Source organism: Pseudonaja textilis, chromosome 5 (assembly GCF_049901715.1).
Source record: "Pseudonaja textilis isolate UNSWEBS1 chromosome 5, rPseTex1.2, whole genome shotgun sequence".
In the NCBI taxonomy this organism is placed as follows: domain Eukaryota; kingdom Metazoa; phylum Chordata; class Lepidosauria; order Squamata; family Elapidae; genus Pseudonaja; species Pseudonaja textilis.
Genome location: NC_141994.1, coordinates 24,513,302 through 24,537,328, shown reverse-complemented (window position 1 = coordinate 24,537,328; position 24,027 = coordinate 24,513,302). Strand labels below are relative to the sequence as shown.

At 44.1% G+C, this 24,027-nt stretch overlaps 1 protein-coding gene across 12 annotated transcripts in view; it reads left to right on the top strand.

The window, feature by feature from the left end:
• Positions 1-21,673, top strand: part of MAGI2 (membrane associated guanylate kinase, WW and PDZ domain containing 2) — a 566,496-nt gene extending 544,823 nt beyond the window's left edge. For 9 of the 12 annotated variants that reach the window (XM_087934364.1, XM_087934361.1, XM_087934362.1 and 6 more), the window contains one exon: positions 18,300-21,673. In XM_087934364.1, the coding sequence (XP_087790490.1) occupies positions 18,300-19,090 (791 nt within the window). In that variant the 3' untranslated portion in view covers positions 19,091-21,673. Of the gene's footprint in view, positions 1-8,920; positions 9,032-18,299 lie in introns of all 12 variants that reach the window. The other 3 variants (XM_087934368.1, XM_087934370.1, XM_087934369.1) reach the window with 2 other exon arrangements.
• Positions 21,674-24,027: the final 2,354 nt, after the last annotated feature.

Genomic DNA, 24,027 nt, shown 5'->3' with positions numbered 1-24,027 from the left:
GTTGTCGTTGTCATTGTGGTGATGGTGGTTGCTGATTTAGTGGCCCTTACCTTTCAAACTACTTGTATTGTGTTTGGTGTAACATGGAAGTAACGCTTGGGGAAAAAAGGCAGGGGGAGATGTTTGCTTGTGTAGTGGAGTTTCCTCTTTGCCTCCATCCTGAAGGAACATTCCAGAAAGACTTCAGTCTTTCTAGAACATTATTTCATCCTGTGTGGATCCATTTGTAACCCTGCTGACGTTTGGACCCAACTCCTTTCCACCCTACACCCTATAATAAACATCACTTACAGGTAGTCCTCAATGTACAATCAAACTTTCTATGGCTAACTGAGACCATTGTTCAATGAGCTTGGGCTCATTTTACGCCTGTTCTGGCCACAGTGGTTAAGTGAATCACTGCAATGGTTAATAACAGGGTTGTTAAATAAATCTGGCTTTCCAAGAAGGTCGCAAAAGGGGATCACATGACCCCAGAACACTGCAACCATCATAAATATGAGCCAGTTGATAAGTATCCGAATTGTTATCACGTGTGACCATGGGTATACCACAATGGTTGTAAAATGTGAAAAACAGTCCTAAATTACTTTTTATAACACTGAGTAACTTCACTGAGCCAATGTTGTAAATTGGGAATTACCTGTAGTATTATACCAAACTGGTGCAGTATTATTCTTGCTGAGGTACATGCTTACTGGCATCATTATATGATTCTTATTTTGGCAAAATAAATACAATTACAAGGGCTCTCCATTTGACACTCCTGCCTACTAAATTCGCCATTAAATACAACTTTGCAGAGGATTAACAGATTAATTCTCCTTCTTGGGTGGGTGAGGAGGGGTTGGATTAGATGACCTACAAGGTCCCTGTGATGACCCAGAGTGTAACACAAATGTAACAAAATCCAAAACGTAAATAAATGTCCTTTAATGCCTCCAATTTGGTCCCACTGTTCAATAATTCTCAGTTGGAGATAAAACATAGTCAAAAATAGTCTTGAAAAGAAAGCAATACAGTCCGAACTTAGTGAGCAGATAGAAGTGAAATAAAAAACTAAAACAAGCTACAATGAAGGAATTTCCACAATTGACCAGAGTAAGTAATTACCAACGTCAAGGAGATAACAAGGCACAGTCTGTTGAAAGAACGCCAATCAAGATAACTTTAGCGCAAAATAACACACACTTTGCTTCTGGCAACACTGTGTTGTAATCGTCTCTCTTATATACTATTCTCCCCAGCTGCAACCAATGAGGGGGATCATGGCCGCTTCCTCTCTCGTAAGCCAAGTTGTTTCCTTCTCCGTTCCTCCCTGCGTATCCTAGGATGTAGAGGGGATGGGCCTGGTTCTTTCTCTGATTGCCCAGCCAGCCTCTGCCCTTCCCCATCCTCCTCCACAACCTCCGGAGCCACACCTCCTCTCCCTCAGAGTCCAACTCTAACAAGGGCATGACAGTCCCTTCCAACTCTCTTAATCTGAAGCTAATCTGAAACAGACTAACAGAGTTGGAAGAGACCTTGTAGGACATCTAGTCCAACCACCTCCCTCCCCCTGCCCAAGCAGGATACCCTACGCCATTTCTGACAGATGGCAATCCAGTCTCTTCTTGAAAGCTTCCAATGTTGAAGTTCTGGAGAAGATACCTTAACTACTAAGAGGCATCCTATTATTCTTAGGATGGCTTTTGATAAATATAAATCTCTCCCACTCTCACTTGTCCACTAACAACTTTGCCTATAAATTTACTGTGGAGAAAACCCTGCTGGTTAATTGGTTGGTGGCATAACTCCTTTCTGCAATCAAATATTTTGCAAATGTTTTCATCCGCAGAGGTTTCCACAATGTCTATTTTATTTCTCTTTCGGCGCTTGTTTTTGGAACTTACAAGTCTTTTCCCCCATATTTTTATTGGTTTTTATTTCACGAGAGAGGGGCTTTATTTTTTCATATTTGATTTTAATCGCCCTGGCTTTAATATGCTTTTAATGGGAAAGGGAGCAGGAATCCCCCTGTACTATAAAATAACACAAAACAAAATGGGATCGGCCACAGACTGTATGCTATTTATCCCAATAGAAGCATCTGGAATTTTTGTAGTGTTGATCTTCAATTCATGAATGCAGAAAGAAAAATATTCATTTGGAACCTGTAGTTTCTTCTGTGGTGTGATGCATGAAATAACGCCAATTTTCTCTTGTATATGCACCTTCTACATGTAAAATTGTGCATGCTGAAATGTTAATCGTTGCTCTTCCTTTGTCCTATTTCCGTGATGGTGTTCCTATGGTACGTGTGCCACAGGTGACATGCAAAGCCATTTGTGTGGGCAGGCGAGCCCTAGTCAAACTTACCTGCACTGTGCATGTGTGTGCCTCCTAACTGATTTTTGGCCTGTTTGAGGCTGTTTTTGCCCTCCCGTAGGCTTGAGGGAAGCTCTGCAGTCTCAGGAGACCAAAAAACGGCCTTCCAGAAATACCAGAAGTGCTGAAATGGGCCCGTTTTTAGCCTCCCGAAACTCCTGAGGCTTCCCTCGAGCCTCCGGGAGGGCGAAAACGGCCTCAAACGGGCCGAAAATCAGTTAGGAGGCGCACACATGCACAGTACAGGTAAGGGGGCGGGGGTGTTGCATGTGCATGCGCAGGGGAGGCGGGATGCATTGCATTGTGGGTGCTGGTACACACGCACATGCGCTTTCAGCACACCACAACAAAAAGGTTTGCCATTATTATCCTATTTCATGTGCTAAGGCAGTGGTGGCTAACCTTTTTGGGCTCCTGTGCAAAAAATTGTGCACGCGCTTGCACACTTGCACTCATGTGCCAGCACCCAGAAGACAACGTGCGCCCACACACACACATCCTACACATGTGCACGCAATCCCACCCACCTACCCCCCACTGCCTCCTTACCTGCACTGTGCCTCACAGCTGATTTTTGGCCTGTTTGAGGTCTTTTTGACTTCCCAAAGGCTTGAGAAAGGCTTCTGCAGGCTTTGTAGGCTGAAAACTAGCCCCGTTTCGTCACTTCTTTTCTGAAAATACCAGAAAGGGGCTTGTTTTCGACCTACAAATCTTGCAGAAGCCTGCAGAAGCCTTCTTCAAGCCTTTGGGAGGCCGAAAAAGGCCTTAAACTGGCCAAAAATCAGCTGTGAGGCACACACAGGCACAGTGAAGTAAGTTTTCCTGCAGCTCGCATGCTGGCACAAATGGCTCTGTGGGCCACCTGTGGTACGCATGTCATAGGTTTGCCATCACGGTGCTAAGGAATATCTGCAGATTTTGTTTTTCCCAGAGGGAAAATGTAACAAAGCTTGTTGCTTTGGGGGTAACATTTCAAAATTTTAACATAGCTTTATTGCAATCTTTAACCCGCAGAAAGAAAAAAAAGAGGAGGAAAGGGATTTTTGAATACAGACGGTCCTTGACTTACATCTGAGCTTTTGTTGCTGAGTGAAACGTTTATGAAGTGACTTTTGCCCCGTTTTGTGACTTTTCTTGTGAAAAGTGAATCAAGGCAGTTGTTAAGTTAGAGATGCAGTTGTTAAGTGAATCTGGCTTCCCCGTTGATTTTGCTTGCCGGAAGAGGATCGTCTGATCCCGGGACACTGTAACCGTCATAAAGATGAGCAATAGCACTTAGACTTATATACCGCTTCACGGTGCTTTACAGCAAGGATCACCAACCTTTTGGGCCTCAGGGACCACCAAACTCATAATTTTAAATCCTGCGGACCAGAGAACCTGGGAAAATCCCCAAAAAAGTCTGCAGGAAAATTCCCCACCCCGTTTTCCTACTGATCTATCATTCTTTATTTGGGATCACAGGATACCATCGGGGGGAGAGAGAGAGAGAGAGAGAGAGAGACAGTGAGACTTTGGGCTTCATGCAAGGAAAGCAGCAGAAGCAGCAGAAATCTTTCTTTCTCTCCCCCAAACTTCACCAGAAATGAGTCTTTGTGAGACTTGTCACACTGGCACAGCCTCTTGGAGCAGGATGTGTTTCAGGGTCCCAAAGACTCATTTCTGGCAGAGTTTGGGGGAGAGAAAGAACGACTTTTGCTGCTTTCCTTGCATGCAGCCAAAAGTAGAAGAAGAAAGAAGCTGAAAGAAGCAGCCCGGTAGCCAGGAGAGGCACAAGGGGTGAGTGGGGCAAGTTCCCCCCCTCCGCCCTTTCCCCCCTCCTCTCACTACCTCGTGTTGTTCACAATGGAAGCAACGCAATCCTTGTGTTCCCACTGGCCATGTGGCCAGCGCAGCCTTGTATTCTCACGCAGCCTGGATTAATTGCTTTGGGGGTGACATTTCTCTGCAGACCACCAAAATTTTCTTGCAGACCACCAGTGGTCCCCGGCCCACTGGTTGGTGACCACTGCTTTACAGCCCTCTCTAAGCAGTTTACAGAGTCAGCATGTTTCCCCCCAAACATCTGGGTCTTCGTTTTACCCACCTCAGAAGGACGGATGGCTGAGTCAACCTTGAGCCAGTCAGGATTGAACTTCTGGCAATGGAGGGAGGAAGGAGGGAGAGAGAGAGTAAGGAAGGAGTAGCAATAACACTTAGACTTATATACCAATTCACAGTGCTTTATAGCCTTCTAAGTTGTTGACAGAATCAGCATATGGACCCAAACAATCTGGGTCCTCATTTTACCCACCTTGGAAGGATGGAAAGCTGAGTTAATCGTGAGCTGGTCAGGATCAAACTCCTGGCTGTGGGCAGAATCAGCTTGCAATAGTGCTTTTTAACCACAGCACCACTAGGAAGGAGAATGAGAAAGGGAGTAAGAGAGGGGGGGAGGAGTAGCAATAGTACTTAGACTCATATACCACTTCACAGCCCTCTCTAATAGGTTTATAGAGTCATACTATGGCCCCCAACAATCTGGGTCCTCATTTTACCAACCTTGGGAGGATGGAAGGCTGAGTCAACCTTGAACTGGTCAGGATCAAACTCCTGGCAGTCAGCAGAGTCAGACTGCAATACTGCATTCTAACCACTGCGTCACCAGGAAGGAGAATGAGAAAGGGAATAAGGGAGGGAGGAGTAGCAATAGCACTTAGATTTATATACCATTTCACAGTGCTTCACAGCCCTCTCTAAGTGCTGGCACTGGGTACAGTTAACCTGCAAAACTGCATTCTAACCACTGGGAAGGAAGGAAGGGAGGGAGGGAGGGAGGGAGGAAGGAAGGAAGGAAGGAAGGAAGGAAGGAAGGAAGGAAGGAAGGAAGGAAGGAAGGAAGGAAGGAAGGAAGGAAGGAAGGAAGGAAGGAAGGAAGGAAGGAAAGTTAGACTTAGACTTATACACCACTTCACTGTGCTTTACAGGCCTCTCTAAGTGGTTTACAAAGTCAGCATATTGCCCCCAACTATCTGAATCCTCATCTTACCGACCTCGGAAGGATGGAAAGCTGAGTCAACCTTGAGACGGTCAGAATCATACTGCCAAATTGCAGTCAGCCAGCAGTCAGCTGAAGTAGCCTGCAGTACTGTAAACTAACCATTGCATCACCATGGCTTATAAAGTTGAGTTAGTTGCCAAGCGTCTGAATTTTGATCACGCAACCACGGGGATGTGATAATGGGTCATAAGTGTGAAAAAGTGTCACAAGTCCTTTTGTTCGGTGCTGCTATAACTTCAAACGGTCACAGAACAAACTGTTGTAAATTGAGGAATGCCTGTATCCAGAACATTTTTTTTTTTTGCTTTCCGTTGATTAATGGTCACAATAAAGATATTTGTAATTTTCAGATTAATAAATAAATTGGGAGGGAGGGGAGTAAATTTTGTGTAGAGTCAGAATCTAAGCAAGCTCAGGCATCCCAGGAATTGTGTATTAGCCTGGAAAGTTGAAAATATTGTTGGAATAAAACAATGAAAAACCCCTTTTTTTACTGTTGCAAACAGAACTGCTTAAATGTGTCCATGAGGAGTTATATATTTAGCTCTAAGGTGATTTTTAGCTTCTCCACGATACAGGCATTTCTCTGACTTACAGCAGTTCATTTAGTGAATATTCAAAGTTGCAATGTCACTGAAAAAAGCAACTTATGACCATTTTTCAAACTTACGACCATTTCAGTAACCCCCATGGTCACTCCCTGTCAATTTCAGATGCTTGACAATTGATTCATATTGTTCTGACCCAAGCCTTGTTCACATCCAATAAACACAAAATATGTATAAAAGCAAACCTTTTTAATGCAACGCGGTGAATCCTGTGCATTCACAGCCAAGAGTCGTTCAAAACTAATTGTCCCAGATAAGAGCAAGCCCTTTAAAGGTTGCAAAAGGCTGCCAAGAACAAAAGACTAATGGCAGATAAATATCCAAAGCCAGAAGTTTCAAAAAAACAAACCGAAACAAGCATGGTTTCAGTGAGGACTCTGAGTAGAAACAACTTCTTTGCTTCCTGCAAAGAAGCAAACACCAAAGGCTGGCTTTTATTCCTTATGGGAGCAGCCATCGCCTCCAGCCTTACTCCTGAGTCTCCTGTGCTGCTTCAGTTGCTCTTTCCTTTGAGCAGCCTGCGCATACGCACACTGAGCACAGGCTCCCCGGGATCCTCTGTGCCACTGCTGCTAGTCTCCCCAAGCTCCGCAGGTAGCACCCAACTCTCCAATAGTCCTGGCCCCATCCCTGCATCACACGCAGGCCCCTCATCCAAATCCTCACTGTCAGAGACCTCAGCCGTCCAGATCTGCTGCCGGCGAACCACAACACATATTTATGACGGTTGTAGAGTCCTCGGGTCATGCAATTCCTTTTTGTGACCTTTTCACAAGGAAAGTCCATGAGAAAAACCAGATTCATTTAATAACCATGTTGCTAACTTACCAATGGCTATGATTCACTTAACGATTGTGGCAAGAAAAGTTGTAACATGGGAGCAAAACCCGCTTAACAAAATGTTTCACTCAGCAATGACAATTTTGGTCATACGTTGAGGACTACCTGTACATACAAATCCTATTTTTAAACCCCCATCATGTCCCAGTGGGTTAAAAACAGATGTCTGAATAACGACATCTAAAACTTTAAGAAGTATTTGATTGCATTAACCTGGGACAGAGATAATTCAGGCAAGATTTTATTTTATTGGGTATTTTTCTTCTGATGAGTTTGTTTGATAAAAGAAAGAGAGGCACAGTTGTGTGCAAGGAACGGTGACATTAAAACTTCCACGATCAGTTTTGCATTTCTGTGTGATCTCTGTCTTTGGCGGCTGTTTACGAAAGAAGCAACAGAATTAAGGGTAATTACACAAATGAGTTAAACTGTCCCATCTCTCTCTCTTCTAAAATACGCTAATTAAAAGGGCTCTTAGGAGTGATCAGAACTTTTTTTAAAAATCAGGAAGTAACGTGAGTTTATTATTATACCACTTGTTGTAGAGTGGCGGAGGAACGAGGCTGAGCCAGAGTGAACGTTAAAGGCTTTATTCTAAGAATAAAGGGTTGCCGCGTCTGCCTTCTAACTAGGCAGGTTAGCTGGCGGCAACGGGGCTGACACTGCCTGACAGCCGCCTTTTATAGACGGCTGTCAAACGGTGCCAGCCAATGGGAGCGGCTGGTGCTCCCGCTCAAACAGCGGACCTGGTTGGGGACTCCAACCAGTCCCAAAGACATAACACCACTGTTCCACAAAACAATACCAGGCATTCCTCTAAGTTTATTATATTACAAAAAGGGAGAAGAGAATCAGTAGGAATGAAGTCATTTAAAACTTATTCCAACAGAGAGAGAGAGAGAGAGAGAGACAGACAGACAGACAGACAGACAGACAGACAGAGGAAAGGAGAGTCAGGGAAACAAATGCACTTGAAGACCACATCCCACATAATTGTCTCGAGTGTGCAAAGCAGGATTAAGAATACTAATATCTGTCAAGAGGAGTGTGGGTATCCCACAGAGGGTTGGGTTGCTCTCCATTTCTATAAAATGACATTTAGATGGAGTTTTAAAAGGCAATATTGTGCCTCAAGGAAAACAAAGTTGACAGGCTGCCATGAAAGGAAATATTAAAAAGGGTCCCTCGGAAAGTTAAATTCTCTGTGATGGTAAGCATTAGAATTCCCATTTCAGTCAGAAAGGCCATCTCTTCCACCAGCTCCAATTTTGAAGGACCTTAACAGGCAAAACTGAGGAATTAAAAGTCATTTGGTGTTGACTTTTCCATGTCAAGATACGAGGACTGAGTTGGCCACCAGAAAAGATTCTGGTATTCAAAAATGAGCAAACAAAGATGTTTGTAAAGATTAAACAGAGGAGAAGTATAGATTCATCCGGAGGAGTTAATCTGCCAGAGATCTAAAATAACCATAAGATCTCCAATAGCCATAAGAAACTAGGAAGATTATAGTTAGAAATTCTGATTATATAAAGCACTGCCCAGAGCAAAGAGCACAATCGCCATGTGCTTTACTGCTTAACTACATACTGTAACAGGAAACAAGTAACTCTATTTATGGTATAAAAAAGAACATAGATATATCATAGATCCAAATTTGTAAATACTGTAGCTGTTGCATAGAAATAAATTCCAACAGTGATTTCCAACAATTATCCATGGTTATCCATTCACAATCAGGAAAAGAAAGGATCTGACCATTCTCCAATCTACAGGGAGTCATCGGCTTACAACAGTTCAGCAAAAACCAACTTCACTTAACAACCGAATCAATAATACAAGTTGAGGACTGCCTGTATATCTGTTTCTGAAATATTCTCTTTCTTTTATTAAACATCTGCATGCCTCTTCGTCTTATCTGTATTAGAAAAAAAAGTTGGCTTTTGCTTATAAATGTCTCTTCTAATCATGCAATGCTGTTTTGTTGTAGATAAAAATAATAATAGTAAATGATTAATAATGTCTTGATGTTTCTGCTTCTGTTAATTCTAATGATTGGTCCTAGGCTGTTCCTCCCCTTCCTTTAGGAACGCTATCTTCCAGTCTCTCCATGTGCATGAAAAGTGACAAACATGGCTCCCCATATTTCTACTTACTGGGCCATCCTAAAGATACGGTGTGTAATCTCTGCCATTTGCTAATATACTCTGACTGATTTCTCTTTGCTTTCTTTAATGGAGCTTCATCTAATTGCTTGGAACATGTGCGATGCCTCCTTCAGTAGTAAATATTGCTCAAACTCGTAAATGTAAGAATAACTGAGTTGGAAGGGACCTTGGAGGTCTTCTACTCCAACCCCCGCCCCCTTGTTCAAGCAAGAGACTTTATACTATTTCAGTATAAATGGGTGTCCAATCTCTTCTTAAAAACCTCCAGTGTTGGAGCATCCATAGCATAAGCAGGAGACCTTATACAGGGGTGGGCTTCAAAAATTTCAGCAATGGATTCTCTGCCCGGTTGCTGGATGGGCGTGGCCATGGTGGGCATGGCCTAGCTGGCCACCTGCACCACAGCAGGGGGTGTGATGACACAAAGGGGCGTGGCACAAAGGCAACACAGTCAGATAATCAGTAGGAGTCCCTTTATTACCTCCAACTTTGCCCCCAATGTCCTGGTTACCTTCTGGCTGGAGAAAAACTCTCCCAGGAACAGCCTTTAAGTGGAGGAAATTCAGTCCATAAACAAAGTACATACAAACTGTAACTAAAAATCCAAACAAACCGCAATTGGGAAGACGCCAAGAACACAGATAAGCCTCGATGATACCAGATAATTCATGATTTTCTCCCAACAAGTTCCCTTTTTAAACAGTGTGTTTCCAGCTGCAGCTAATGAAGGGAATCGGGGCCCTTTCCTACCCCGTAAGCCACACAATTCACATTGCTGCCTTCTCCATTCCTCCCTGCGTGCCCTAGGATGAAGAGGGGGTGGGCCTGGGTCTTCCTCCGAATTCCCTGTCCCTTGCTCTACCTCTTCCCTGCTCTGCCCAGCCAGACTGTGCCCTTCCCCAGTTTCTTCCACAGTCAATGAAGCCACACTCCCACTCCCTGTCAGCTGCTTAGCCTCCCCCTCCAAATCATATTCCGACAGGGGCATGATGGGGGAGGGGCTGTTTTGCCTTCCCTGGGCTCCAGAGGCTTTCCTTGAGCCTCTGGGATGGCAAAAACTGCCTCCCTGGGCTCCAGTGGCCCTCTGGAGGACAAAAATGAGCCAATTTGGGGACTTTCAGAACTTCTAGGAGGCCTGTTTTCCCCCTTCCCCAAGCTTCCATGTGGGCCCTGCACTTACCTCACATCCAAAATAGGTCCCTCCCTGGGAGGGAGCCAACGGAACATGAACCAAATTTCTCCTGCATAGCCTGATCATATAGTTTTGTCGCGAATCATGAGTATCCAGCTAGTTCATCTATATTTATAATACACACGCATGCACACACATACATAAGGCATCATTTAAGTGTGAAAATGGTCCTGTCTTCTCAACCTAGAATCCAGAAACTCAAAACACAATTCAGATTATGAATAAACAAATCTCTGGTTGAGACCTGATATGTTTTAATGGTTGAAAAAGGGCATCATACATGCGTCCGAATTAACGACCAATGCAACTCTTTATTATACCTCATGATCTGCAGTAACTTAATACAATTAACCAACCTCATAACTGTTGTTGTACGATATTTCTTGGGTAGAAGTGATTTAAAAGACAGAGAGTCGTGGTTGTCTAATAATTCCCAAGAGAGCATCCTTTCCTCCTTTCAGTTTTACTTCCACTTCTGTGTGTATGCAAACAACCATTGTCTGCCCCCAAGGGGTTGAAAACTCCACTTGGAAACTGAAACCACATTTACAAAAAGCAGGATGGATGAATTCAGTGGTGAAATGCTACTGGTTCGGCCCGGTTCCCCCGAACCAGTAGCAAAAATTGCTACCGGTTTGGCCAAACCAGTAGTTTAAAAAAAGCACCAACCATCAGTTGAGAGGAGAAAGACAGCCACATGCCCCTGTGCTTTTTTGTTCTTTATCCTCTCAGCCGATCAGCGCAGCAGAACCTCAGCTGGTGTTTGGAAAGCTACGCATGCACGCGAAGTGCACGATCATCGAACCGGTAGAGAAACTGGTAGTATCCCCCCAGTGGATGAATTGGTCTCGTGGTTGAGTTGATAGCTTGACTTTTGGGTCACAGAGACATCTACAGATGTTAACTCAAGGGGTTTTATTTTACTAAATCCTTTTTTTTCTTCTTCCCCAAACTGTATAAATTGATCTGATGCTAGGTTAACCATTATGCCAAGTCCTTTATGAAGCAGAGCAACTTCAATATCCTTTGGATGCTTTATTGGAGCTGCACCATTAAAGATAAACTTTATCTGAAATTTTATCTGTACTTTCATCTCTGCAAGTTGCCATTTTAACTGCTAAGTTCTTGCTTCAGTTCAATTAATGCAATAGATTCATTGATGGGCTAGAGATGTTTCTGTAGAAAAGCCATGTTGTAACTGAATATATAAATTATTGAGTTTATTGGAGTTTTTTTATAATCCTCTCGTGATCTTTTTTTAAAAAAATTTGGTGCAATATAAGATTCCTTGGGCAATTATGCATTTCATTCAAGGTTAACCTGAGATTGAAACTCAGAGGAAAATTAATGAACATTTATCCTGGGCTTCAAAAAAGGCAATCTGAATTCAGTATATTATCTGGAGAAATAAAAGGGAAGAGAAGCTAAGGAATTAATCTCCTTTTTAAGAATGCAGATTTTAAAAAACAATGTATGTAAAAATTCATGCATTGCTCCATTTCATGCAACCCAAGACTATTTCATTCTTGGCTGATCTGAAGAAAAGATTAGAATTATCAGGAATTATTCCGTTGCTATTTACACTAAAAAAAAAAAAAGAAACCAGGATATGCATTTAACCATAGTTCAAATGTTTTGACAAATTTCTACCCTAGTATATAATGCCTTGTATATTAACAAAGATACACTGCAGATTTGAGGCAGTGTTTGAAAAGGATTTTTTTTTTTAAATAAAATAAAAGAAGGATCACTTTCAGTCTGGAGAGATTTGCAAATGTTATAAATAACGCATATAAAACATCCTTTTTGAAAATATGTCACTTTGATCCCAACTTTGTAAACAAAAAGGAGATTAGAGAAATGTGTTGTGGCACCAACAGTATCTTGTGCTCTGATCAGTAATTCACATCTTCTCAAAACGTCTTCTGAAGTTGTAAATTACATTTACATAATGGGCATTTTGATAGGCCAGTCATTCTCATCGTATAAATTTAGATTATTAACAGTGGCAGCAATAACAAACAGAGAAAGAAATATATTCAGTAGTGCTACAGTAGCATAAGTAGTCCTCGACTTACGAACACAATGGAGCCCAAAATTTCTGTTGTTCTGTGAGACATTTAAGTGAGTCCCCCCCCCCGTTTTTACAACCCCTTTCTTGCCACTGTTGCTAAGAGAATAACAGTAGTTGTTCAATTAGTAATCCCATTGTTAAGCGAATCATTGACTTCACTTGTCAGAATGTCGCAAAAGGGGATCACATGACCCCGGGATTACTGCGACCGTCATAAATACGAGCCACTGGCCAAGCATCTGAATTTTGATCACGTGACTAAGGGGACGCCGGAGAGGAAGTAGCTGTGAAAAAATGGTCATGAGTCACTTTTTTCAATGCAGTTGTAAATTTGAATGGCCGCTAAATGAACTGCTGTAAGTCAAGGACTACCTGTACTTAACTGATATTCAGATCTCTTAGGACCACGATGGCGAACCTATGGCACACGTGCCACAGGTGGCAAGCAGAGACATTTGTGCAGGCATGCAAGCCCCAGCCAAACTTACCTGCACGGCGCATGCGCATGCCTCCCAGCTGATTTTTGGCCCATATCAGGCCATTTTCACCCTCCCAGAGGGAAGCCTCTGCAGCCTTGGGAAGCTGAAAAATGAGCCTTCCAGAAATACCGGAAGTGCCAAAATGGGTCCATTTTCAGCCTCCTGAGGTTCCAGAGGCTTCTCTCAAACCTCCAGGAGGGCAAAAATGGCCTTCCCCAGGCTCCAGAGGCCCTCCGTAGGCTGAAAACAGGCACTTCCAGTATTTCTGGAAGGCCTGTTTTTTGGCCTCCTGAGGCTGCAGAGGCTTCCTTCAAGCCTCCGGGAGAGCGAAAACGGCCTGAAATGGGCTGAAAATCAGCTGGGAGGCACATGCATGGGCAGTGCAGGTAAGGGAGCAGGGACGGTGATGTTGCACGTGCATGCGCAGGGGGGCATGGCGTATTGTATTGTGGGTGCTGGTGCGTGGGTGCTTTTGGCACAGCACAACAAAAAAGTTCGCCATCACTGTCTTAGGAGATAAGCAATATAGTGTAGGAGACATCCGGGTTGAGACGGTGGGAGGGGTCAAATGTGTAATCAGCCACGAGTCCCTGCATGCCCACAGGAGAGCTAACTCCAGCCCACCCTGAATTCCTTGTAAGTCGAGGACTACCTAGAGAGGCTGCTAGAATAATAGAAACCTCATCCTGTTTTTTTTAACAGGCGGGGGTCTCTCTTTTTCAAAGCTCTACCTGGATGTATTTCCATGCCTTTACGGTATCAAAAAACCCATTTTGATCTGAATTGATTTTGTAATTCAGCCTCCAACATAAGTTGATTCTGGACGAGAACAAGATGCTCTGAACTTGGCCTAAACAAAAAAATAATATGGCCTAAATCCATCTTTTTGTGGGGGGAGAGTTAAACTGAATATTTTAGCAAGGTTTTATGAGGTTTTTAAAAGCTTGAGGTTCTTCTCTGGCTGTGTGTCCTTCATAAAATGACCTGCTTGCTATTTTTAAGGTGATAGGCTGGGATGTCACTAAAAGTGTGTGTGTGTGTTTGTGTCTGTATCTGTGTGTCTATATAGCAAATGTCAAGTTTCCAAGTGATGAAATCCATTTAAAAAGAAAAAAGCAAAGTCCATCTTCCAAAACAATTTATTTTATTTAGGAAAGCATCCAATTGGCAAAGCCTGTTGTAATTCCAGATCTGACACGACCTGGAATTATACCACATAATATTGGAAGTTAGAAACAACCCCCAGAAGTCACATTCTCCAATTGAAGTAAATCAACGTTGCCTGGTGTCATCACGTCCCGGTCTCAGCAGGGTCAGCTTTTGTTCCCACAGGAAGAAGAACCACCTAGCCTAAACAACTCTCTCTATCTCCTCTCCTCCCACCTTAGGAATGTGGCAAGCCCGAAACCCTTCCCTCCAAATACTAGCAAAGAGAAAGGAAAAAAAGAACATATAAAAAAGCTAAATAAAATGGCTACACATATGTCAATTTCGGGCTTGACAGCAAAAAAAAAAATCAAGATGGCAGCCATAATAATATAACCCCAAACCCAATTTTATCCAGGATGGGCTTCAAAAATTTCAGCAACTGGTTCTCTGCCCAGTTGGGTGCGCCTCCTGCACCATGGTGGGAAGGGTTTCCTTGAATCTCCGGGAGGACAAAAATGGCCTCCCCTGTGCTCTGGAGGCTCTTCGGAAGCCGGGAACTCATCCATTTCTGGCCTTCTGGAGCCTCCAGGAGGCCTGTTTTTCACCCTCCCCGAGCCTCTTCACGCACCCTGCACTTACCTGACATCCAAAACAGGCCACGTGGAGACTCCTGGGAGGGGAGGGGCAGGGGCGGGACCAGCCAGGGGCAGGATTTACCAGTTCACTGAACTGCGCAGAATCTTAGCTAGACCCCTGACTTTATTCCTGCATGCAACAGGCACATTAATAAGAAAAGATCTTGGATCATATGATTGTGGTTCTTGTGAGCTTTTTGATATTTCCTCACAAAATAACTGCGAATTATTCACCCTCCTGGGTGAAGCAGTAAGACAAGCTAGGGGAATCCCAGCATAGCTGATCATATGAACAGCTGATTGTCGGGAGGGGAAAAAGAAGAAGAAATACCTTAGGGGTGAGAGTCAGGTGGGTGGGGTGAACATTGGAGGAGCAAGAGAGCCTGCAACGACTGGGCATGGCCCACCAGAACTTACTACCGGTTCGGCAACCCATGCCAAATCCTTGCTACCGGTTCGTGTGAACCGGTGCGAACAGGCTGAATACCACCACTGATGATATCTCTCTTCCCATTTCAAAAGGGCAGTGTGAAAGAGGGGGAAAGAAAATCATAATTTCTCCAAGTTGCATAGATGTACTCAGTAAAATCAACAAATCCTTCTTCATCCCACTTGCCATCTCCTCCCGTTTGCAAACTTTCTCCATGCACAGAAGTTATTGGCTTGAATGAAATGCGTAAGACTTAAAGACATAAAATGACCATCAAAGGCCAATGAAGTGAACCTGCATTACAATTTTAAAAATCTAGCTCTGAGCATGCAAATCAGGATCAACTGCGGCAAGAGGGGTCAAACTGGATTTCTTTGAGGGCTGGATTAACATTGTAGTTCTTCTTTGCAGTCTGGCGGTGGGGGGGGGTGAATGGCAGGGGGAATGGGGAGCAATGGGGGGTGGGACAGATGCCTCCTGAAGCACTCTGCCAGCCAAAACAGGGAACAGGGGGTATACACGTGGTCCCCTGTGTCTCATTTTCACCCTTTATGACCTCCTGCAACACTCTGTTGACTGTAAACAGGCCACAACCTTTTTCGGCCCATTTTTCAGCCATTTTGGGCCCATTTTTGGCCCATTTTCACCCAGTTTTTGGCCCATTTTTCATCCTGTGCAGCAAATATTTATACATAAAATGTCTTAAGCACCCATCTCCCTCCCAGAGGGGCTCATGTTTCAGTCATGAATGCTGCCTTTGTTACAATAGAGTTCATGGGCTCCATTCTGTCAAATAATGGTTAACCTGCCATCTTTTCATAATGATCAAAGCTTACATGGTGAGGCCAACATTCCTCCTTAGGAATTCACTAGAATGCCCGAAATTTTTATGATGTGTTTTGTCGGAGGTTACCAATTGGCCTAGGGAAAGGAGTGATCTAATTAATATTTTACAAATAACGGCAAAAATACGTGTCCCGGGATAATGTTGCAAGAACCAACCTGGGGTCGGTCAATAGGACCAGAGGTTTTAGTCTTCTGAGCTTTTGGACTCATGCTAGAGCCCATCTTCACTGTTCTGACCAAGGCTTCCGAGACCGTAATTAAGCACACGCTTAGTTAAAACAACTCTTGTTTTATTTCAACACTGGGAATTATGTTCATTCTCAGCTGGTAATGAGTTCCAAACAGTCCCTTGAGATAAACACCCACCTTTCTCTCCTTTGCTACCAACAACTAGAGTGCCAAATGAACTCTAGTAAAGCAACTGAAGTACAAAGTCCACACAGAGCTTCAAGGTTTAATCTGAACAGAGCAAAAGACTTTGCTTCCTGCAAAGGTTTCTCTACCTTTGCACCTCCTTTATACCTTAGGAGAGGGGCAATCACTTCCAAGCCTTACTCCCGAGTTGCCCCTTTTTCTCAGCTGCTTTTGCCTTCTAGCAGCTCTGTGCACACTGGAAACAGGCTCCCCTTGTTCCTCGGCCTCGCTGCTGCCAGACTCCAGAGGCTCCGAAGTCGACACCCCACTCCCAGATGGTCCTGGCCCCATCTCTGCATTGGATACAGGACCCTCATCTGAGTCCTCTCCAGACTCCCAGAATGGTCCCGTTCTTCCCCACTGTCCAATTCCACTGCATTGGCTGCCAGCAAACCACAACACTCAGGGAACGTCTCTCTACTGGACAGTGTGCTTTGGGTTTTCTATGAGTCGTATTGATGTGGTGCCTTCCTATTGGTTGATTGGTGGGTCGGTGGCTGACAATTGGCTGTTACTTCCTGGTGCTGCAAAACTCTCGATTCCTAAGTATTTGATAAGCTGGGTGTAAATCAGCACTTCTGTTGATTGATGAGGGGCCCATTTCCCAGGCTTCAATCACTTCCCTGGCTATCTTTTTACAAGGGTCCTAATAACATTTTCTAGGTGGGTACAAAGATAGCTGGGGAAATGATTAAACCCTGGAAAACGGGCCCCTTGTCAGTCAGGAGTGCTGAATTACCACCAGTCTATCAAATACTTAGGAACTGAGGACTTGGCAGCACCAGAAAACAACAGCCAATTGCTGGCCACCAACACACCAACCGACCAATAGGAAGGCACGACATAAATACAACTCACAGAATAGAACAAAGCACACAGTCCTGTAGAGAGAAGTTTCCCAATCAAGCTGAAAGCTTGGAAGATTAAACCTCTAGTCCCATTGACTGACCTCAGATCTGATTTTACAATAATCTTTTCCCTTGGGTTAGCCATCCCCCTCCTTTAATGCCTTTTCCAAAAGATAGCCAAGGGGCAGGTATGATTGACCCAAAAGATGAAAACCAAGCATTTCTTTCCTCCTCCCCCTCCCCCTCCTCCTCCTCCTCCTCCTCCTCCTCCTCCTCTCCTCCTCCTCCTCCTCCTCCTCCTCCTCCTCCTCCTCTTCTTCTTCTTCTTCTTCTTCTTCTTCTTCTTCTTCTTCTTCTTCTTCTTCTCTCCTCCTCCTCCTCCTCCTCCTCCTCCTCCTCCTCCTCCTCCTCCTCCTCCTCCTCCTCCTCCTCTCTTCTTCTTCTTCTTTGTCACTGGTCCGCCACAGCTGGCTTTTGTAAAGCAAAAAAAAAGAAATCCCCCCCCATGTTGAGAGACCTAGCTCTCAACATGCAAATTTAGAAGAGTATCAAAGAGAGAGAAATTAGCAATGCCTTGGTTGGAATTCCTATTGAAATGACTTCTCTTACTTACTTGTCTCCTCCCTCCTTTTCAACAAGCTTTTGAAAACTATGGATGTGACTTTCTGTTGAACTGTCTAGGCCCATGATAGCGAACCTATAGCATGTGTGCCACAGGTGGCACGCAGAGCCATTTGTCCGGGCACGTGAGCCCCAGTGAAACCTAACTGCACTGCGCATGTGCATGCTTCCCAGCTGATTTTTGGCCCATTTGACACCATTTTTGCCCTCCCAGAAGCTCGACGGAAGCCTCTGCAGCCTTAAGAGGCTGAAAAATGGGCCTTCTGGAAATACCGGAAGTGCCGAAATGGGCCCGTTTTTCCATGGCTGCAAAGGTTTCCCTCGAGCCTCCAGGAGGGCAAAAATGGCCTCAAATGGGCTGAAAATCAGCTGGGAGGTGTGTGCATGCACAGTGCAGGTAGGGAGGTGGGGTGGAGGTGTTGCATGTGTATGTGCAGGGGGGAAGGGGAGCATTGCATTGTGGGTGCCGGCACACGCACACTTTCGGCATACCACAACATAAAGGTTCACCATCAGTGGTCTAGGTGATGTAATTAATACTTGACAGAGGTGCTGTGGAACTAACCTTGTTTCTCTTTGTTCAAATAGACGAGCCAAACTCCTGGAGGGCCCCCGCTGCCACCTCCCCAGGTCTGTCGGAAGTAACTCTTTCCCCTGATGACATTGTCCTGCCATTATCTTCATCGCATCTAGCCCAATCCTCTGACCCTTCCCGCCAGATAAGTCCAGAGTCGGCTTGGGATATCAAGAGGGAACACCATGCCAACAAACCAAAGGAGCTTTCGGTCAATGGACACAGGAAGAAAAGGTTAGGAGAACAGACCGATAGGTCTGCTAGTCCGAAGAAGGTTGACAGGTCAAAACACGAAGAGGTGTGGAGGAAAGCAAGTTCAGAAGGCAAGAGTAAGGCTACGGAGAGCAGAAGGCCATTGCCGGAAACTAAGGCAGGAGGACTTAACCCAATGGCTGAGGATGGCTTCCGAGGACATGGATGTGCTGGGACCAACGAGGAATGGGTTGGGAGATCCAAGAGGCTGGAAAGCAAACGAGGGGTATCCCTTGAAGGAAAGGATCCTTACGTCGGGGGGGCTGTAGAGAAGAAGTCAACCGAACACGTCAAGCCGGAATCCATTGGTGCTACCAAGGCGTATAGTAGCAATAGCTGCAGCTCCCATGGAAGTGACACGGATCACAGCCAGAAAGAACCAGAGAGGAGGCCCGGTGAATTCCCACGGAAGGGACATGTCCATCCCATCCCGACACACAATCCCAACCCCTCCGCTCGGAAGGCAACGGTCTCGCCGGGGCCATGGAAGATTCCTGGCTCCGATAAGTTACCCAGGATCCTAAAATCGACAACCTCTGCCATGAGCAGATAAGCCATCCGCGACTGTTGCCTTCCCGTGGTTCACAGCGATGCTAGAAACATCCTCCTTGTTTCTGTCTCCCCTCATTTTAATTTATTTTAACTCATCTGCTCAAAACGATGGAAAAAACAAAAGCAGTAAACGTGTAATTCTGCTTAGTACACATCTACGTCTTAATATGTTAATGGAAGATAGATCACTCTTGTATCTCAACGTGACCTTCAATTCCCCAGTTTCATTTCAGAGACTTTGGCAGCTACGGAAGAAACCAAAATAATATGAAAGGACAGTCAACTCATGCAGTGTAGCTTTACTTTGATGTTTTCCACTGCATGAAGGTCTTGGGATGTTTGTTTGTTTTTTTCATTCAGACTTTATATTGAGAAACTGGAAGAAGTTAGAGCAATCATAAACTGGAACATCGCCTTAAATAAAACTGCACGGGGAAAGTTAAAAAGTGGAAATAGAATATTTTATCTGAACTCAACGTTGTAAATAAATAGTTCTCGGCATATCTAGACAGGGGTTGAAGCATTGAAATTGTAAATCCATGCTATGTCTCTACTGTTAACACTTTGGGGGGAAAAAAACAAAGAACCAAATCTGTCCAATGTTAGTATCATAATTCATTATGAGGCACCCTAGTGAATTAGCTAAAGCAGAATCATTTCTACGTCCATTTTGTGAACCCGCCATTTTTCTGTACACTGAGAAATTAAGGGTGGAATTGCATTCAGAAAGCTAGCCTCAGATAGATTCCTTTCCCAGACAGGCCCACCCACAGAATTGGATCTCCAAATATCACCTAGGTCAGGGGTCCCCAACTTCCCCCTCCCCCCGGTCCATGGACTGGCACCGGATCACGACAGTCCAGAAACCAGTCCACGCAAACAAGCAAAGTCCCATCCGTGGGATGCAAGCAGCACATGAAACCACACATCCTCTGGTCCGCGGGAAAAACTCCACAAAAAAACGGTCGCTGGTGCCCAAATGTTTGGGGGCCATTGACCTCGGTTTCACAGGAGGGATCCCAAACTACAACTGCTAGATCACCACTACAAGAGAGTGATTCTTGAAAAATGAAAAGCAGTTTTTTCCCCCTCCCTATCAGAACAGACTTGGTCTCCTGCTAGAACTCATCACTGTCTAAATACTAATTCAATGTCTTTTGAATAGGCCCACCTTTGAATTTTACTCCCCATCGCACTTTAGAAAGTCTAAACTAGATGTCCATGAAAGTCCTATCTTTTATGATAGAAACCCACGAGGCAACGCCGCGTTCCTTCCTTCCATATTCTGCGTCTTTTTTATGTCTTCAGTGCCATCATAATATTTTGTTTGCACAACCGATGAAGTGTAGGCTTGTTCCCCGAGCTCCGTGAATCAATCTTCCTAATTTCTGAAAAATTTCCTTTTTTTTTTTTTAAGCAACAGCAATAGAAACAAAAGCAGCAGCACTCGATAATAATTTTCTTTTTCAGACAAAGGGGTTATCGAACTTGAAAATATAATATTTTTTTTTCCTTGCAAACCCTCCTATTATTTCTCAGAAGTAACCTTGTTCGATGAGCAGAATCCAGTTATTTTACGATCAGGAGAAATGTTGATTTGATCAGGGCCATAAACAAGAGATTGAATCTTGGTCAAGCAACAAAACCAGTGGTGGGATACTGCTGGTTCAGACTGGTTCGTGTGAACCGATAGTTCTGATGATCAGGTGGCCCCGCCCATCTGCCCCCATCCTATCCTGTTCTTTATTTTTCACTTTGTAGTTCATCTCAATCGCGCGACACAGGAAGGTAAGCAGCTGAGCTTCTAAATGCTCCATTTTCAGTGCTGCGCACAAGCACCTTAGCACATGCTCACTGAACCGGTTCTTAAACTGTCAGCATCCCACCACTGAACAAAACCCCGTATTTCTAGTTCCACTCAATCTACAATCAGTTAATCCACCTTTGTTTTCATTTGTTTTCTTTGGGAGCCACGGAGCTCTCTTATATTTTAGACTAAATCTGATTGAAGAGAAGGAAAGGATTTTGCACCTTGGGAGAGAAAAAAAAATCAAAAATGCATATTTAAGAACCTGTCCCGTTCTAGTTTTTTAAGAAAGCACAAAGATATGTAGCTGTTTACAAAATAGAATATCTATCTGTCTATATATATATTAATTAAAGAAATAGAGAGAGCTATATCTTTATTCCCAGCCTAGATATTTGGCAGAATTTGCTGTTTAATTTATTAAACCTGAAATGTAGACAGGACTTCTCTAGCAAAGATGGGGAAAATTGAGATTCTTGTTCAACTTCAGTTTGCATCTCTTATGTGGATCACACGGCTTTATGTGGCTGTAATTGATAACCTGTGAAGGCATCATTTAAACCCCATTCCAGATAATATTTCTGTGTAGTGTTAGCTGTGAATTTACCTTGTACAGCTCTATTGCTATAAATATAATTCCATGTATTAATAGTCACAGAAAAGCTGTAAGTGAGCAACTATTTTTATGAAACACCACTATGGATAAATTAACTTTTACAGAAATCTTGTTTACTGTATGATATTCTAAACCACTCAAATAAAATATATATCCAAGAATCTTTTTTTCCCAACTGTTTATACTGTGTAATTCATTATGGGCCCCCAAAAGACTATGGACAACCTGTGGAGTTACTTCTGAGTAGTTCCTATACTGGGGCGCATGACTGAATCTTGCCAGACTAAAGCAATTATCTGCATTGCTATAAATACAGATAGTTCTCAACATATGACCACAATGAAGCCAAACATTTCCACTGCTAAGGAAGACAGTGGTTAAGAGAACTGTGCCCCATTTTATAACTTTTCTTGCCATGGTTGTTAAGTGAACCTCTTCAGTTGTTGAGTGAATCTGGCTTCCCCGTTGCCTTTGTTTGTCAGAAGATCACCAAAAGTGGCCACATCATCTCGGTACATAGCAACCGTCATAAATAGGAATCATCTGTGAAATTTTGATCACATGACCTTGGAGGTGTTGTGACAGTTGTGTGAAAAATGGTCATAAGTCACTTCTTTTCCTCAATGCTGTAACTTAAACAGTTAACTAAACAAATGGTTCCAAGTCTATATACTCTGAACTGCTAGGGAGGGTCCGCCTTTGCATTCTTCCTGCCCACCAGACATTCCAAACTCAGAATATCAGAATAATAACAGAATAACAGAGTTGGAAGGGATCTTGGAGGTCTTCTAGTCCAACCCCTTGCTTAGGCAGGAAACTCAATACCATTCCAGACAAATGGTTGTCTAATCTCTTCTTGAAAACCTCCAATGTTGGAGCACCTACAACATGGAGGCAAGTGTTTGGGCTATCAGCCACCAGCTCCTGCAGCAGCCGAATCAGAGGAGGAGGAGGAGGTGTGGGAGTCAGGATCAGCATCAAGGCAACCTGAGAGCTCCGAGGCGGAAGAGGGAATGGAGCTGGCAGAGAGAGGGAGACAGAGGTGGAGCCTGGGCCATCCGTCAGCCCTCAGGTGGAGAGTCAACAGCCCCCAGGTCTGGAGGTGGCTGATGAGGAAGAGAAGGAACAACTGGATTCAATGCATGACACACGGATGGTCAGAAGGCAGAGGAGAGGAGAGGAGAGCAGTGGAGATCTATGGGCCAGTCCTTGGAATGGAAGAGCCACCGCTGCTAGCGAAGCCCCACCCTAGCTCTGGGGATAAAAAGCAGGGGGCGGATATGTATAGATGTGGCAGACAATTATTCATCTTCCAGCCAGACAGACTTATTAGCCTCCATTGAGAGTGAAACATTTTGCCAGGGGTTGCCGGGACTCCTAATAAAGGAATCTTTTGAGTTCGCGTCAGAGGGTTTGTTGTGTTTGGGGAACTGAGTCAGAGCAGTAAGTTGTTCCAAATAGGGTTTCCTGCCTGAGCAGGGGGTTGGACTAGAAGACCTCCAAGGTCCCTTCCAATTCTGTTATTCTATTCTATTCACATTCCGCTGTCTCTTTGTCCTGGGAAGGACATTGCCGCAAGGGGATGAAGAAAATAATGCTCTAAGAAGCTAAAAATCCTGTAGGGTCCATCAAATTTTACCTCAGTTCTGTCCCTAAGTTCTTTCTAACCATGCGAGCGTCCAAAACTGGTCTTTCTCCTCAGCTGCATTTTTGCATTGCCATAACCAGTTTGCTTCAAATCTTTTCCTCAATGATCCCTCAATTATCAGACTAGGGCTACCACACTGGGAACTCCAAAAAACCAGCAACCCATTGGGTAATCCTCCACTTAAGAATGCAACTGGAACCAGAATTTATGTTGCTAAGGGAGATGATTTATAAAGCCAGTGTTACGACCAATTTTTTTTTGCCACTGTTGTTAATTTTTGAACGGTTATGGGAATCCATTGACTTGGTTGTTAAGCAGGGTGGGATTCAAATTTCTTAACAAACTGGTTCTGTGGGTGTGGCCTAATTTGCAGGTGTGGCTTGGTGGTCATGTGACTGGGTGAGCGTGCTTTGCTGACTGGGTGTGGCTTGGTGATCACATGACTGGCTGGGCATGGCTTGTATGCAGAGATGGTATTCAGCAGGGTTTGACCAGTTCCAGAGAACCGGTAGCAGAAATTTTGAGTAGTCCAGAGAACCGGCAAATACCACCTCTGACTGGAGATTTTATAGCATTTTTCCCTGCCACGCCCATCAAGCCACGCCCACAGAACCAGTAGTAAAAAGAATTTGAATCCCACCACTGCTTGTATGTAAATATTGTAAATATTTATGTAAATATTTAATTTTTTATTTGAAAAAGAGCAACTTTTACCCCAAATCAGGCGAAGTAGGCGGGCAACTCACAGAATCACAGGTTCACTTAGAGATCTATCTTTCTGCAATCTGCTACCTGAGTCTGCACTGAAAAATAGAAGCTTCAGTCCTAAGGAAGGTTCAGCTCTGCTTTTAGATTAGCTAGAAAGCA